The sequence below is a fragment of the Bacillus rossius genome (genome assembly GCF_032445375.1).
Source record: "Bacillus rossius redtenbacheri isolate Brsri chromosome 4 unlocalized genomic scaffold, Brsri_v3 Brsri_v3_scf4_2, whole genome shotgun sequence".
NCBI classification, from domain to species: domain Eukaryota; kingdom Metazoa; phylum Arthropoda; class Insecta; order Phasmatodea; family Bacillidae; genus Bacillus; species Bacillus rossius.
In genome coordinates this window covers 34,067,300-34,083,792 of record NW_026962011.1, presented here as the reverse complement: position 1 = coordinate 34,083,792, position 16,493 = coordinate 34,067,300, and the positions used below count along the sequence as shown (strand labels likewise).

Genomic DNA, 16,493 nt, shown 5'->3' with positions numbered 1-16,493 from the left:
GCCCTGCACCCATCGGTTATGACAATTATATGAAAAAAGTATGCGTAAATCATGCACAATAAATTTTTCCTGAGGAATTATGACACACACAAGATAAAACAAGGACAAGAATATGCAAAAAAAAAAATGAAAAATATAGGCCTATGTAATGAATACAATGAAAATTAAAAAAAAACTATTTAAACAATACACTCATCTGAATATGTTAGATTGTCAATAATTTTACAGGAAATTTTCAACCTTGCAATTCAAAGTATTCAAAGTTATACTTTTGAACAACTGTCTTTTAATTTGCTTCTTTTATCCTGGTTGGATAAGAACTGTCTTATAAACAAACAACAGAAGACAAACAAAAGAACTTGTAAACAATAACTCTGCGTTCGTTACTTTCGTTTCTTCAGATGTAGCGAAAAAACTATGATATGGATTTATTGCTCTTCATGACTATAAACAGATCCGCATGTTTCTTTGATTCAATATGCTGTCTACAGTCATCCCTTCCACCATGTGCAATCGAAAAGTCACACGTGCATACATTAAAATAGCGTGGTGTTCCAAAACATTTGAAGACAAGCATGGCCATTCTTTTGAATAGTTAGGTCTTAGGCCGAAAGTTTTGAAGAATTGCGTTCTTTTTTTTCTCCCCCAGATACACTTTTGTTCTGTCACACGCTTCATTTCTACAACCAGCACTGAAGAACACAACACTATTGAAAAACGTAAAAAATTTTACGTCTGTAGACATGACAAAAACACTATGATGAAAAAAAAATGACTTTCAAAAAATAAATTAAAACAACACAGGTTAGCCAAAGTACCGTACAAAAATTATCGTGATGTAAGTAGCCAACAAACGAAAAGTCCGAGAATATGTACTAGTTGTATCGTACAACGGACGTAATACCATCCCATTATTATTTCAAAACACGAGAATTATTCTACTTATTTTGACAGTACATGCTACATGCGGACACATACTAGTTCCGTTATTTGTGCAAACACGTGATGTATTCGAACTACATTCACGAAACAGCGCAGTAGAAACGGAATTTTTTCTGTTACCGTGCAGCACAAAGCCTTGTTTCCATAATAAACCAGCGATATTCCGTAATTCGGTGTTAAATCCGTAATAATTACAGAAAATCCGTGATGGTTGGCAGCTCTGTAGTAGGTTATGTTTTTGTTTACGTACACGCTGTTAAGGTGGGTTTACGATTGAAAATTAAGAATTAAGACTTAAGACTTAGTCGTGTACTTACCATATGACTCTATGTAAACTAGTGGAATGGTTTATGATTGTCGTATGTGAATTTTGACGGGTCGTGTGCGAACCATATGATGACTTAAGACTTAACAGAAATGGTTATATTTTATATTTTTCGTTAAGACTTAAGGGAAGCGACCAATCACAACAAACCAGAACCTTTCAACCGGAAGTTTATGTCTTATTATTGGACCGAGAGAGGCAGTATTTTGGGTTAGAATTCGTATATTTGTCATTTGTAATCATCATCCATTTCGAAAAATAGATATCCCATTTGTCAATAACCTATTTCAAACCTGCTTCTCCGTTTCGAACAATGGCCGACCATGTGTTTTGTGCTGATTGGTTAGAATTAACAACTTCTATGTCAGTCATAAACTGGAAAATGTAGTTTTGACTTAATCGTGTTCTCGATGTTAAGTTATAATTCTTAACAAAATCAATCGTAAACCCAGCTTTACGTTTGAATAAGAAAATTAAAAATAAAGTACAAGTTTTTGGATGGTAATTTTTTTCAAAATTTGCCTCAAGTTTGTTCGTTCAAGTGAATATTTTTGTTTCAGGAAGAAACACAGTCGTAAAATTCGTTAAGATGAAATAAAATTCAAGGTTATTATATACGTTTTTGGCGGGACCAAACAATGAGTTCGGTTAAGTGAAGTGTTCGTTTAACTGAAGTTCGTTGTACTGCTGCTTTCCTGTATTTAAAATGATCCCAGTATTTATAAATAACTAATTATGTGAATCTGTACTTTTTTCGTAAATATTTATGTTTTTGTATAAACAAAAGTATACCTACTTATTTCCACAATAAATGAAGTTCACTTGTTTATTGTAGATGTTTATGGGTTGAAAGAGAAACATTGTGTGATAGGTTATTCCATAGAAACGTCCATGCCTGCTGCCATGGAGGCCTATCTGGCAGGTACATTGGAAGCTTCGTGCGGAGCCAGTACGAAACCTTCCCTCGTCTGATACAGACTTTAGAAATAAGTGATGTAAAAGAGAAAATATTTATTTCTACACTGTTTGTTCAGAACAATACACAAAAACATTTTAATAAAAGCTGTACAAACCTTCCATGGGTCTAGACGACTCATCTCCTTCTCAGCCTCTGCCTTCAGCTTCATCTGATTCTCAGGAGTGAACTCCCCTTCCGCCAGCCGCTCACGCCACTCGTGGCACGCCCGCGCGAAGAACTCATTGTTCAACCCTGATGCGCTCAACCTGAAAAATTGCACGGCAGTGTTGACAGCATTACAAGGGGCTGTGTTGGGAGCAGAGCTCACACCACTTGTCCAAGCAGTGGATTTTCTCTTGGTACTACTAACATCCACAACTTCTCACATTTTTTTTTATACTAATACACACAACATAAGTAATCATTTACCATATCACTCCCATCACCATGTATCAATCTAAAGAAATTAATATCCAAAAATACAACTCCTACATAATAGGTCTTTCTCTAGCTGTGTATAAACAATATATTTTTGGTTTAAAATTAAAATTGTAATGACAATGAAATGAAAAAAAAAATTAGTCTCATGTCTCACAGAAACCGACTCAGCAATCAAGCTAAAAAGTAACGTTGTTGGACTGGCGCGATTTAGAAGTAAAAATGCCAATAACTTACGACATAATTTGAAATAGCTGTCATAGATTCGAAGAAATGCAGTTTCCTTTCCCGTGAATTTTTATTTCCTTTTGCGCACAATGGCAATAGTTTTTGTGTAGCATTAAATACAATGCAACAAATTAACAATGTAACAATTCAACAAACAATATTTTGCTTTTCCTTAACAGGTGTTTGCTTCCTTCACTGTCTATATATCTCAGATGACGTGTGTTCAGTGTTCAGCCAACTTTTATTTTACGCCATCCCGCATGTCAGCAGCAGCTCTAGAGTGAAACTAGAAGCTATAAGGGCTAGTTTACCTTGCACCTACTAGAATGTGCTAGGGTCAAATCATGGCAGAGGCATTTAGTAAACAATAGAGTCAAAAATGATGTTAACAGGTTACATAATCTTTATAATAATAGAAACTGTTAAGTTTATACTCTTTAATTAATGAATTAATGAAATTATTTAATTAATGAAATTAATTAATTAATGAAATATAACTCCTATATTAACAACATTATTATTTTGTATCTCAGAAATGTTGTTAGCACCTGATTAAAAGCACAAGCCTCATGTGGTACATGAATTTCTTAAATTTAATTTTAGTTTGTTCAGTCTCAAAATGTTATTCAACACTTATTTAAATGTACTTCATATGTATTTAGACATATATTTGTACGGTACATTAATTTTAAGGGAGCAGTTTCTGGATTAAAATGGTGGTCAGCAGGCACACTTACCTGAAAGGGGAAACCAATTATTTTGATTAATATTCACTCTTATGAGAAAAACATACTAGATTAGCACTGTTTTGATTTGCGCTTTATATTCCTGGAAAAAATTAGAACGTTATTTTGAGTGGCAGATGTATTACATATTAGTTTGGATCATATCACGGAGTCTGATTTGTTGAGAAATTAAAAAAAAAAAAAAAGATGGTTTGTGCGAATTAAAAAAAAAAAAGGTGGAATGAAGGTAGACCAGTTCTCATCAGAGAGGTCGTCAGATACGGACAGATACATGTCAGGGTGATGGGAAAGGAATCGGCCATGGCCATGTTTGGAGGGATTTCGGCCGGAACGGGATCTGAACCCGTGTCCTACCTACGGACAGAAGTCCGACTCTCTGCCACCGCGCCACCTCAAGGAGCAGATGGGGCGCGACGGCGGAGAACTACCTGATGGTGGCGTCCGGCTGGCTGGGCACCCCGGCCCGGTCCACGTCGGGCAGCAGCTGCACCAGCTTGTACTGGTAGAGCGGCGGCAGGATGGAGAAGGTGTGCTTGTTGAGCAGGGCGCGCAGGTTCGTGTTGACCAGGATCGAGTCTGGCGTCTCCAGGTCGATGCAGCCCTCCTTCGTCTGCTCCAGCTGGGCGGCCGCGGACAGCTTCTTGCTCGTCCGCCGCCGCGGCTTGAGGCTGAACCCCGGGATGGAGGCCAGCACCTCGCGCATCGTCGACGGCTTCGCGGTCGCACTCCGCGTCTCCTTCGCTGCCCGCGCAGAACACACCCTCCCGTCACTGTGCGTCGCAGGCACGGGGCCCCGGCACGAACCCCCCGCTAGTGCAGGCCACGATGGGGTATGTGCTATCGTGCTCCGTATCAGGTAAATGACACACAGTGAAACAGTGGCACAGGCCCCCTAGCCTTTCACCACAGCCTCTCAGGCTTGGATCCTTTTGGTCCCATTCTGATATCTATGCAAGTGGGAAACGTGGCAAAACAGAGGTTTTTCTAAGGGCACTCTCGCTTGCCAACCGAAAAGCACCAAGCCAACGTTTCACACAAAACCTAATCTCCCATCTTTCTCTTCTCAGAGAAAACCAGATGGATCTGATTCTCTCAAGAGCAGCATATTCGATTTAACAATGATCTTCTATGAAGTGTCTTACCACGAATTGTTGAAGCAGTTTAATAATGTAACTGTGCTTGATATGCACTTCATATTACGCTGATGATAAAGATGACGAAATTTCATTTTTTATATAACTATAAAATCTTGGCTCTACTGATGGATTGAAGATAACAGATAAATGTTATTTCTGACAGCATGTGGCAAAACGTACAATTTTTATAGGGAGAAAATGGTTATCAGTTAAAATATAATCCAATATGTAGAGAGGAATAATGTCCCACAAATTGCATAATGTATTCTAGAAAGTAATGAAACTACTGAACTATAAAAATCCAATAAATCAGGCTTCCTTGTCAATTAACTAGTTCATCAACATTAAAGCAAAGACCTTTGACTACCAGACAAAACACAAAAAGACTAGATACAAAGTTAAAAAAAAAAAACAGTCTGCAATTGTAATTTTTGTTTTCATTTGATGTAGGAAGGCCCCTAATCCGGAATCATTTAAACAGGTGTTACAGTTACTATTAAAACATTATCAATTTTACAGGAATTTATTTGTCTGGACAAATTCCAAACGAGATTAATTTTAAAAACAGGATGCAAAAAGGAAGCCAGCAAGTGGACGACGGCTCACCATCTGGCTGCGACGCGTAGCCCTTCACCACGATCCTCGACAGAGCGCCCGAGGACCCGGACAGACTGCCGGCCTTGCGACGGTGCTTCGCCTGCTGCCGTAGAGCATGCCTGATCACCTTCTTGCTGTGCGTGTGCGATATCCTCGAGTTCAGGTCCTTCAGCGAGTCAAACGAGCAGCCGGGCATCGTATCCATCCTACTGCGAACCATGGTCGTTCCGACGCACGCCATGCATGGTCACCACTGCTAACATCAGTTCAAACTGCGTGTAGTTGGGTGCGTTAGAAGTAACACTTGACGTGGTAAAAAATACTAACTTTAATTTTGAATGCAAATAATTAATAGAAATAAAATAAAAGTACTTGAGCGTAATTATAAATTAATTCGAAGTATTCAATATAACTATAAACATGTGTATAAAATTAATTAGTTACTTTAGTAAAATAATTAAGATAAATTTTAATTTAATAAGTTTTAACTATTTATATTAATGAAAATCCATGAATACCTATGCTGAATGTTTATTATTCTATTTTATTTAATATTATTTAATATTATTACTTAATAATAATGTAGCTAATAACTTATAATATATAATGCAAATAAATTATATATTATTGAAACATAACCTTACTTGAAAATACATTTTAAAAAGTTTATAAACAAATTTCTATCACTAATATTCACAATAAATACAAGTTTTTAATTAAATGGACCAGTATTCAATTTCAATTATTAAAGTATAGAATTTAAAAGCACATTTTATTTTTATTTGTAGGTTGCCTTTCTTCATCCTGAGAAATTTTTGTAGCTTGGTGAGAGTGCACCGTAAAAATTCTCTCATCATTTTAACTTAAAAAAAAACTTGCAAAATCCACTAGCAAGCACTAATAGAAACTAACACAAAAAATTTTTTCTGGATAAAAAATGAACTACTTTGTACACTAAAAAATTAACAGTGGGAGCAGTACAGCAATGCCAAGAACCGAGGTCCTCAGACCCAATGGGAGCACCAACCAAAAACAGTAGGCTGCACTCAGGAAACGCTCTACAAAATAATAACTGTAGATAATTGAATTCCACAGCTGGTAAAGAGATGACCAAAAGGCCTAGTTTAAAAATCACGCAAGAATGCAAGAAACACAAAATGCAAAATGTTCAATTTCCAACTCTTGCATTTTGGCTTGAGTTTTCGATGAACATATTTGAAGAGAAGTGTTCAAAAAACTTTGAAAGACGGAGATGTTAAGTCATAAAAACCTGCAATATTTTTTTTCTTATTATATACATCATGTTTACACTTGTTACATTCACACAGTGAAAGAAAATAAATTTAAATCAGAAGCCGGGGGTGAAATTTGTTTTTTAATGTTTTACAAATTGAAGTTACGAGGTTGGTGATGTCTTGGAACTAGCGTGCTTTATAAATGACTGTTATTTTAGCACTGTTGCATTGCTGCATTCCTTGTGTAGTTTATAAGCCCAATCAAACGACCAGGTTTCTTCATAATCTGTCCAAACTTTCAAATTACCTTGGGTGATCAAAGACTAACTGGACTTTCAAATCTAAGAACTCAGAGAATAAAAAAAAGAGAAACAAACCTTGTGGGGCAAACGAGTCCCTGGTAATCACATCTTTTGTAGTCATCGTTTACAACTTTTCAGCCCATGGTATGAGAATTGCCACTAGCACGGCAATTACCTGAAAGAGACACTATCATAAAGTTATTTACCATACAATACTCTCACAAACAAGCAATGCATAAATTTCCACAGCTATTGTACATATAAAAATTATTAAAATAAAGGTTTTTTATAGGTCTACATGTTAGGTTACCAATAATCTTGTTTCACTACAGTGAAAGTGCAATTATAAATTCAAAAGTTATTCAAAAATAGTTCACATGTGCTAAGGATGAGATGCTGTATATTGAGATATAAACAACGCTAGAGCGGGAAAATTATCTGGAGAAATATAACCACATATTTTTCCGGAAGATTTTTCATTTTATATTACCATATAGATTAACATAATTTTAGGTGGACTGATATACATTATGCAATAATTTATATTCTGCAGATCGGAAGGTACAGTTTAAAATTTTTTTTTGTCTCATTAGTAGCATGGTTTTTACCCAACTCTCAAATATTAAGTGAGCCATTAGGTGGTTAAAAAAGACTAAACGTATGTTTTATTTGGTTCTGTTTGTATAAAAAATTGTATACATTTGATATGTTTTTTTTTATGAAAGCATAACCCTGAAAATGTTCCCATAGATTATCAGAAAATTTTCCCAAAAATATTTTTTCTGAAAATTAAAATCTCTAGCTGTGTGGAGCCACAAGCCACATGAGTTACGATAAAACAATGGCCGAATGAAGAAAGGGAAGCAAACAGGATTATCCTGAGAGAAAATATTCCACCATCTACCCACTTCCAAGATACAATAGTGTTCACAAAATTTGACCAACCTATTTACCAGGCACGTGAATACTCGAATATAGTTTATCTCATCCATCACCCTATTCATCAAGCTCATTCTCACACTGCATTCAACTAAGACGTTCAAAGACATTTATCTCGCTTAGCCACAATAACTTGCTTTGCAAAAGATTAGTAAAGAATTACAAAACTTTGGAAGAAAAAAAAATGCTAAATAAAAATAATAATAATCACAAAGCATGTCACTAAAATCCATGGTAGGTAATAATGCTGTTTTACCCAATTATTTACATGCATATTAAGGTAAGGAGTAACCAAATCCAATTTTTTTTAATTATATACATTTTTGCTACCAAAAGTAAACAACTCTGGTAAGCAATATAACCCTTTAATATTATATCTCATTAAATGTTTATCTTTGTTTTGATATGTATATCCTTAGTCCTTACAATAATTAATGTATGGAATTTTTTTTTTAAATTACGTATCAGAGGAATTAAGTACCACACTAAGCTGTGCAGACAGAATAAAAAAATTTACGTAGTAAATTTTGTGTAATTTTTTTAACTGAACTTCAATGTGCTACCTTAATGCACTCTGCTAAAAGAAAAAAAAAGTGTATTACATGTAAAATGAGTACTGTACATATTTTTGGATGAAAAAAGGTTTGATGTAATTATAAATTATGCAGACAATAAGTTGGTTTCTTTCCTTTCCCAAACGAAACAATGAGCCGTTGGAAAAGGGGGAGGTGGAAAGCTGGCGATGCAGATGACTCATTTCTGTTTTGTGATTACTCGTAAAGCTGCTGTGAGTGTACGCTGATTAGCAAGCTTTATCTCATCACCCACTGTGCTGTTGGTAAGCTTCCTCTCCGGCCTGTACATTTCACTATCCATGTTGTCTAAGGGCCTGTCTCACCAACCAAGTAAATGATTTAATCTCAATTAGTCTGCTTATCATCTCAATTAATTGTGTTTTGTCAAGAGAAATGAGATTATTGAATGAATTAGCGATTAATGTCTCATCTATACTAAGTTACAGGATTAGACAGGATTATATGGTTTTATTTTTTAGGCCAATTTCGTTTCTAAAACAGGATATTTCGGTGTAATTTTTTATTCATAAAGGTAGCATATTATTGAAAACATACGACACACAAATTTTTTATGATACTTATTTTACCAAAATAGTGTAATTTTGTCTGATAATTGATGCAATCAGGACAATAAAAATAAATTGCAAGTACTGGCTTGAAAAATGTACCAACGTAAAAATGAGTTACGGTACTAATAACAGCTATAACATCAAAAACATTAAAATATATTTTTCCAATCTACTTAGTACATACATTTTTTTTAAAAAAAAAATGCTGAATACATTACACTGATTGAATTTAATATATTAAATATTACATTTTTTGTGATTTGAGTTAGTTTTGATTAAAAATACTGATTAATTTCCAGATTACATTTCAGCGCTTTATGGTGTATTCTATGCTTTTTGGTGTTATTTTGGTTCTATCACAATTCACCATATAATCTTGTCCCTAGTTATAGAAGATTCTGAGGAGTGAAGAGGTTAAAATAAAATAGATCATTGATGGAATGAAAGAATACATGAAACGGGAATACCCAAAGGCAATGTCATCTACATTACTCCTTTAAGAAAAATCTGTGTTTAAAACGACCGGGAATAGAACTCACGTTGCATTAGTGGGAGGCGCATTAACTGATCACTCGATCTATATGGTCCCATGGCGTAATTAATTTTAATTTCTCAAGTTTGGACAGATTTGACACTATTCTTGCTTAATAAGACAATATAATTATTCAAGCTTTAAAAAAACAGATCTTAAAAAAGGATGCAAAATATGTCTTATTTACAATCTGAAGGCTACAATCTCAACTTCTGCAAAAAATTCTCTCCAAAAACACTTTTTATTTGTCAAGTCCCCACAACAGTCCAGGGACTTTTACGATGGGTACGACACAGACACATACATATACACTTACATAAAAACAACAATGTAGTCACTAAAGTACATGGGGATTGCCTTTAGGTAGGCACCAAGAGCAGGTGAAGCACCGCAACACGTAGGCACTACCGCAATTTGACAACAAGCGTAAGCAGCCTGTACCACATACTTGCAGGAACCACAACAGACACAAGCACACATTAAATTAACATATATAATATGACAAACACACAATCATAATTAAAATAAATATTTTAACACAGAAGAAAAACATAAGGGTGAATTGCCACTTAAACATTAACCAGAAGGTAATAATATGCTAGACATAAATTGATTAACTAACAAATTTCTTATCTAATTTATAAGGCCAGTACTATCAAGAATATATTTACAATTAATTTTGATATTATAAATTTGGAATTATAAAAAAGTGAGTCTAAATTTTCTTTGCTATCTGAAAGTGAATTAAAACTTCAAACAAAGAGGAGTTGTGATTTTAAATGGATACAAAAAAAAAACATATTTTTTAGATAGCTAGAGAACCAATTGAAGTAAATATTACTTAATCCATAATTGGATAACTTATCAAGTAGTAAAGAATTATTAACATAATCCTACTCAAGAGTTGGGAAAAAAAAAAAAAAAAAAAAATATTTTTAAAAACCGGTTTTTATGGTTTAAAACAAGTTTTTTTATTACGTTAGTTATTTTGGTTCTTACCTTGTTCAAATGAATGACATACATCTTGTTTTTTGCCACTCAAGTTGAACCAGAAAAGTTATAACATCAAAGAATTGAAGTCCAGCAAATCTGCAGATCTGGCTGGGACTTAACCATAGAAAGGGTATTTCCCCACAGGATGATTCTCCATAGAATAGGTGTTTTCCACATAATTAAGATTTACAATAAAGTATGGGATTTCCCACAAAAATAGGAATTAACTATTTAATATTTTTAATTTTGGAGTAGTATTTAGCTGGGTAAGATTTATAAATTATTCAGATAATTTATACGCAACTGCCATCATTTAAATACCTGTTTGTTTCTTTTTTAAGAAGTATTTGGGTGGTTGTAATATGTTTTATGATCATAATCCCCACTGTTTCATTCTTACCTATCTGATGATTTGCTAGCTGTACATTGAATAAGTCACTTGAAGCTAATTTTATTGGTTTGTTTATTTGAGTGGCTATGTTGTGATGCGCTTTTTTTTCTTTTTTTTTTTAATATTGCTTGTTGTGTTAATTTATTCCTAAATGTGTTTACGTAATTTTTTTGGCCAGGGTTCTTTGTTTGAAGGTGAGCAGATGCAATAGTTTGCAAGGTATGTAATAATGAGAGAGAGAGAGAGAGAGAGAGAGAGTTTGGTAACCATGAGAAAGGACTCTGAGTTAGTCGGAATGCTGTTGCCACGCGCTATGATTTGATGATATTTATTCATGTATTTTTGTGATTGGTTAAAAATGATGTTGCCAGACTTTGCGATTTTTGCAGAAAAAGCCTCATAGCGAGGATTAGGAAATTTGTATACTGCTATGTTTTTGTGAGTGCTGTGAGTTGATTCGTGGTGATGCCACGCACCACTTCCTTTGAGTGTTACGCAGTTGCATGTAGCCTCATCAGTCAGCTGTACTAGGTACTGTGAGGTCGCGTGATAGGCCATGGCTCAATAATTATAGATTAATGGTTTGAAGAGATCATTTCACAGCTGTAGTATGATGCTACCATGAATACTCAACTTTTTTTTGTGTTTTGGAACTTTCAACTAGAATTTTGTAACCACAGTCGTCATTAGCCCAAACAAGGATCAAGCAAACTTTGTACATTGTTCTGAGAACATTCTTCGGCTTGTATTGTGAGTTTTTGTGCAACACGGAAGTATACTTGCAAATTATATTTTAATATTCATCCTTTGGTACCTGTGAACAGTCAACCTGAATGTTTTGGAGTCAGCGGAGAGGTTATGTTTGGGACTTGCTTGTAGGTTCAACATGTATTTGTTCTCATGGTCTGGAAATAGCGGCCATGATAACTGGAGAGTTATCGTGAAATATTAATAAAAAAAACATCAATTTGTGTCCGAGAGATATTATTTCAGCAACCAATTGTTGACAGTTACATTTCTTTTGGAACCTAAATACTTTTCAGCCCCCCAACTTATTTTTGCAAGTGGTCATGAATGTATACACTAGACCAAATTTTGAGCCATTTCGGAAGTCTGGAGTGATACAGTGTGTGTGTTTGTTACCACTCGGCTGAATGACTGAACAGAATGAACTGAACATGGTTTCTTCCTGAGTTTTTTTTTTTTTCCAACCCTGCTTTAAATACAGCTAACCTAACAAAACCCTTCAAATGGTAAAATGACTGTAAACTATGCAATGCAGTTTTACCAAATGATTAGAAAGTAAAAAATTGTAATTTTATAATTTTATTTGCTTTTTTTTCTTCAGTTTCATCCCTCTGCTAGATAGTTACCCAAACAAAACTAAAGAATGATGAAGTTTTCAAAGGACACCTTGAATCATTATCAATATAAGCCAGTGGTGTATTTTGCAATCGGAAAGCAATATTTCAGAGAATGTTTGAAGTCAGACAATAAGAAAAGTTGACAAGTAATATTCACTACATGATACAATCCATTGCAGATAATTTTTATTGGGTGGAAAGAAAGATGGCCAATAATAAAAAAACTTGAAAGAAGAAACGAAGGAAAATATAGTATGTAATATTGGTAACAGTAAAATAATGAATAGCATTTAAAAAAAAAAAAAATAAGAATGAGTGTGTGGGCATTGGCACGAAAGCAGTGGTTGTGGCATGAGTAGGAGAAAGAAATAAATGGAAAGGAATATCTTGATAGTATAGAAGTTATTAAATAAGTATTTAGTAGGTAGATAGTAATAAATTATTCTAAAATATGGTAATGAGTACAGCAGTTATAAGACAAAGCAAGGTTGTGTTTCATTATATTTCTTTAATTTAATGGGCCATTGTAAAGAATAAAGGTATGGGAAGTGATAGTTTGTGTTTTGGGATTTTGAATGATTTAAACGGTGAAATGACCAAATTTTACATAAATATGATGTATAAAAGACTAATATTGACAGTAAACACAATTATTGCCATAAAGACAAAAAAGGTAAGTGGTTTTTTATATTTATTTTAGTTTTATAAGCATTTTGTTTGTTGTGTTAAGTAAGAGGTATGTTGTGTGTGTTTCATTTGCAATGTTACTTGAAAGATTCATTTTCTTTGTTAGGTAAATCATTAATATTTATAAGTTAAATAAAAAAACTTGCTAAATATTTTTTTTTTGGTTTTCTTTGCAACATGATAGGGACAGATGAAGTCGTGAACAAAGTGGTGTTGAAGTAATTACAACCTGTAAATTCTTATGCTGCTAGTGCAGGCATAGGGCGTTTTGGATGGGGCAGATTAACATGCATGTTTTGCCAGAACTATTTTATTGAGGATATTACATTATGACATGGAAAAAAAATATATCTTTGGTATTGTGTTCTATACTTGAATAACTAAGATACAGCTAGGTATAGCACACTTTACAATATCCAGGACATTAAAATAACTAGAAAATGAGAAATGAAATTATAAAAAGTGGTATCGCACAATAAAATAAACCGAGTGGAACTGTAGTATACAATATTATTCGGTGGGTAATATATATTTGGTCTTGTGTTCTATACTACGATAGGTAGGGCTATAGTAAACATGATAACCGGAAGTTAAGTTTCATAAATAAACATATTTTTGTGCAGAACAAGCACGTGAAAATTCCACGCCTGAAACCCCTATACTTCTGCACTCGTCCGATAAGAATGTAGGGGTAGTAATGCTACTGGCCCCGCCATGTTGATGACATCATCAATATTGTTATGGTATCTTGTTCTAGACTATGCCCAATTTGATATGTGGTTAGCTACATATCATAAGATCACTGTGGGTACAGTCAACTTAGTGTGGATATTATTTTTTATTACATGTCCAGTTTATATCATAAGTTTTATAATTCATATTTTCACAATTAAATATATTTTGTTTATGGTACAGTTTTGCATCACAAACACATTTAACTGCTTACTTTATTTCAATAGTTTACGTTAAAATACAATTGGGAATTACACGGAACAATTCTCTGTATCACACAACCATTTGTATCAAAACTGTATAATGCATTCAGGCCTAATCAAATTCAAAAATATTTTGGGAAACATACAGTTTCCAATACATAAACACATTCAACTGGTTATTTATTTTAAATTTTTACATTAAAATACAATTGGATATGTTACACAGAAAGATTTCTCCCGGGAACTATTTTCCTCAAGTTTTATTCATATCTTCAAGATCAAATATATTTTGGTAATTATAAAGCTTTGCATCACAAACACAACCAATTCCTTTCTTCATTTCAATATTTTATTTTAAAAATACAACTATACAATCAAGCAACAATTACCTATTAATGTATTAGTAACAATTCAAACAATTAAAAGTGGCCCCTATATCTATGTGGGTTATCTAACCTAACATACCATTCACACAGCTTAAAGTATTTTAAATGTCACCAACCTAACCAACCATCCACAATATTATCAAATATTTTAAATGTAGCTAAAATAACCATTAAAGATTAAGAAAAATATCTGAAAATTAAAAAAAAAAAATACTTCGGAATTTTATGTATAAAGAAAGAGGTTCTCCTTTAAAACTATCCAATGAATTATATGGCATTAAAATTTATAAAAGTCTTGCAGCAGAACAGTTAAAGGTAGGATATTAAAATATTTTGATTTATAAAAAATTTAGATCAAATTTGTTTTACCAAAACTGAGAAAAAATATTTTAAATATATATATATATTTTTCAGATTTAATAAATACTTCAGAGCTCTTATTGAAACACAGGGGTGGTAACACAACTTCCCAACCTCTTAAAGTGACGTTATACTAAAAGATGCAACTATCGTTTATCATAAACCATTTCATATTTAAGAATTAACATTTAAAAGACGGTTACAAATGAAGAACACTATCTTAGGGAGTAGTGCTATCAGGACTAACGTCCAACTCCTGCCGCAAACATTTTAAACCATAGCTTACAATTAATTTAAAAATTTATTGTTCCAAGATATATTTATAGTTCTAAATAATTACTCACCTACACCACTTCATATTTATAATATTTCTTCTTCATTTCAAAAGAAATACATCAAATTATACGCCTCAAAATAAAACAAACTCCACTTAAACAATAGATACAACGAAATCCACCATCTCAATTTACTTCACAGCTAGCGCTATGTTCGAGCAGCGGATCCTAGTGTAAATAAATATGTTAGAATTTGTTTTCCTGCTGTTTTTTTCTCTGAGTATTAATCAGTGAACACATTGATCAATGGCAAAAAAATATATATTACACATTTTTTTTTTTTGCATGGTATAGTGTGGAAAGTTAAAGTTGAATATTTTATTGTTAAAACTTATAAAAAAGTAAAAATAAAAAAATCCCTTATGTGGTAGAAAATTGTAGTGCATTCTCTAAAGTATGGTGAAATAACCATTGAGTTAAATAGCCATGCAGAGAGACACTGCATGTTCTACGGAGAGAGAACCCCTAGACATGGAGGTATTAGTCTATGGAGTGGGTTTTCAATTTAAAATTTAAGTTAACTGAATAGAAGTTGAAAAGCAAAAAATATTGTAGCTGAATAAAGTTTAATATGCTATAAATTTGTTTAATAGCTTAAAAATAACTCGCTAAGACAAATCGTAAAGATGTCAAAAGGAATTGAATATTGTTAAGTAAACATCATAACCAAAGATATTCAATTAATTAAAATTAAAATGTATTATTCTCCTACCCTCAAAATATGGCAGACTGTGCCACTAAGAACTCCATTAGCGTGAAAAACATCTTGACATCGTCCCAAGTGCTCCTCCGGCTCGCTGAGGCCATTATTGCCAGTTGCTGCTTCAGGCTTGCTTGTGCGCCGGCGCCCATGCGCGAAAGTGTAACAAACGGCCTTGGCCGAGAGGGGAACGCCCTGCAGAGGCGCCACCATAACAGTGATGTGTCTTTTCATAAGAGGTTTTGTTTATGTAATTATGTGAGTGTGTAAATATCTATTTGTGTTGTTGTGTTTCCCGGGCGACTGAGTCGCGTTTCCCCGCCTGTGACCATGTGGGCTCCATGCACTCGCACACGAAGAAAAGGGGGGATTCATGTGCGCGCGGCAAGGGGGGAGGCCGCTGATACGTCGCGGAGCATGGGTCGAGTAAGTCGCCTGAGTGTGATGAGAGTGCGGTCACGGGGTTGTGAGCGAAAGCAGAACGGACACTCAGTCGCATCACCATTGTCACATCACTGTCATTCCTGTATTCATCGGTCATGTCACCGTCATTCGCATCGTCAGTTACGTCACAATCATTCGTGTCTTTGTCAGTCACGTAACCGTCAGTCACGTCACCATCAGTAACATCATTGTCGTTCACCTCGGCAGTCACGTCACAGTCTTTCATGTCATCGTCATTCACGTCACTGCCAGTCACATCACCATCATTCACACCACTGCCAGTCGCGTCACTGTCGTGTCAACGCCAGTCAGTTCACTGCTAGTGTCGTGTCGTGCTCACAGTGCGTCGAGCCGGGCCTAGCCCTGATGGACTGTC

The 16,493-nt window shown here is 34.3% G+C and overlaps 1 protein-coding gene across 1 annotated transcript in view; it reads right to left on the bottom strand.

Annotated features, from left to right (window-relative positions):
* Positions 1-15,107, bottom strand: part of LOC134542127 (polycomb protein Asx-like) — a 44,995-nt gene extending 29,888 nt beyond the window's left edge. The window contains exons 1-5 of the mRNA XM_063386091.1: positions 14,983-15,107; positions 6,983-7,082; positions 5,380-5,623; positions 4,066-4,378; positions 2,341-2,491 (exon numbers count right to left, since the gene is read on the bottom strand). Coding sequence (XP_063242161.1) covers positions 2,341-2,491; positions 4,066-4,378; positions 5,380-5,611 — 696 coding nt within the window. The 5' untranslated portion in view covers positions 5,612-5,623; positions 6,983-7,082; positions 14,983-15,107. The remainder of the gene's footprint in view (positions 1-2,340; positions 2,492-4,065; positions 4,379-5,379; positions 5,624-6,982; positions 7,083-14,982) is intronic.
* Between the last annotated feature and the right edge of the window lie 1,386 nt (positions 15,108-16,493).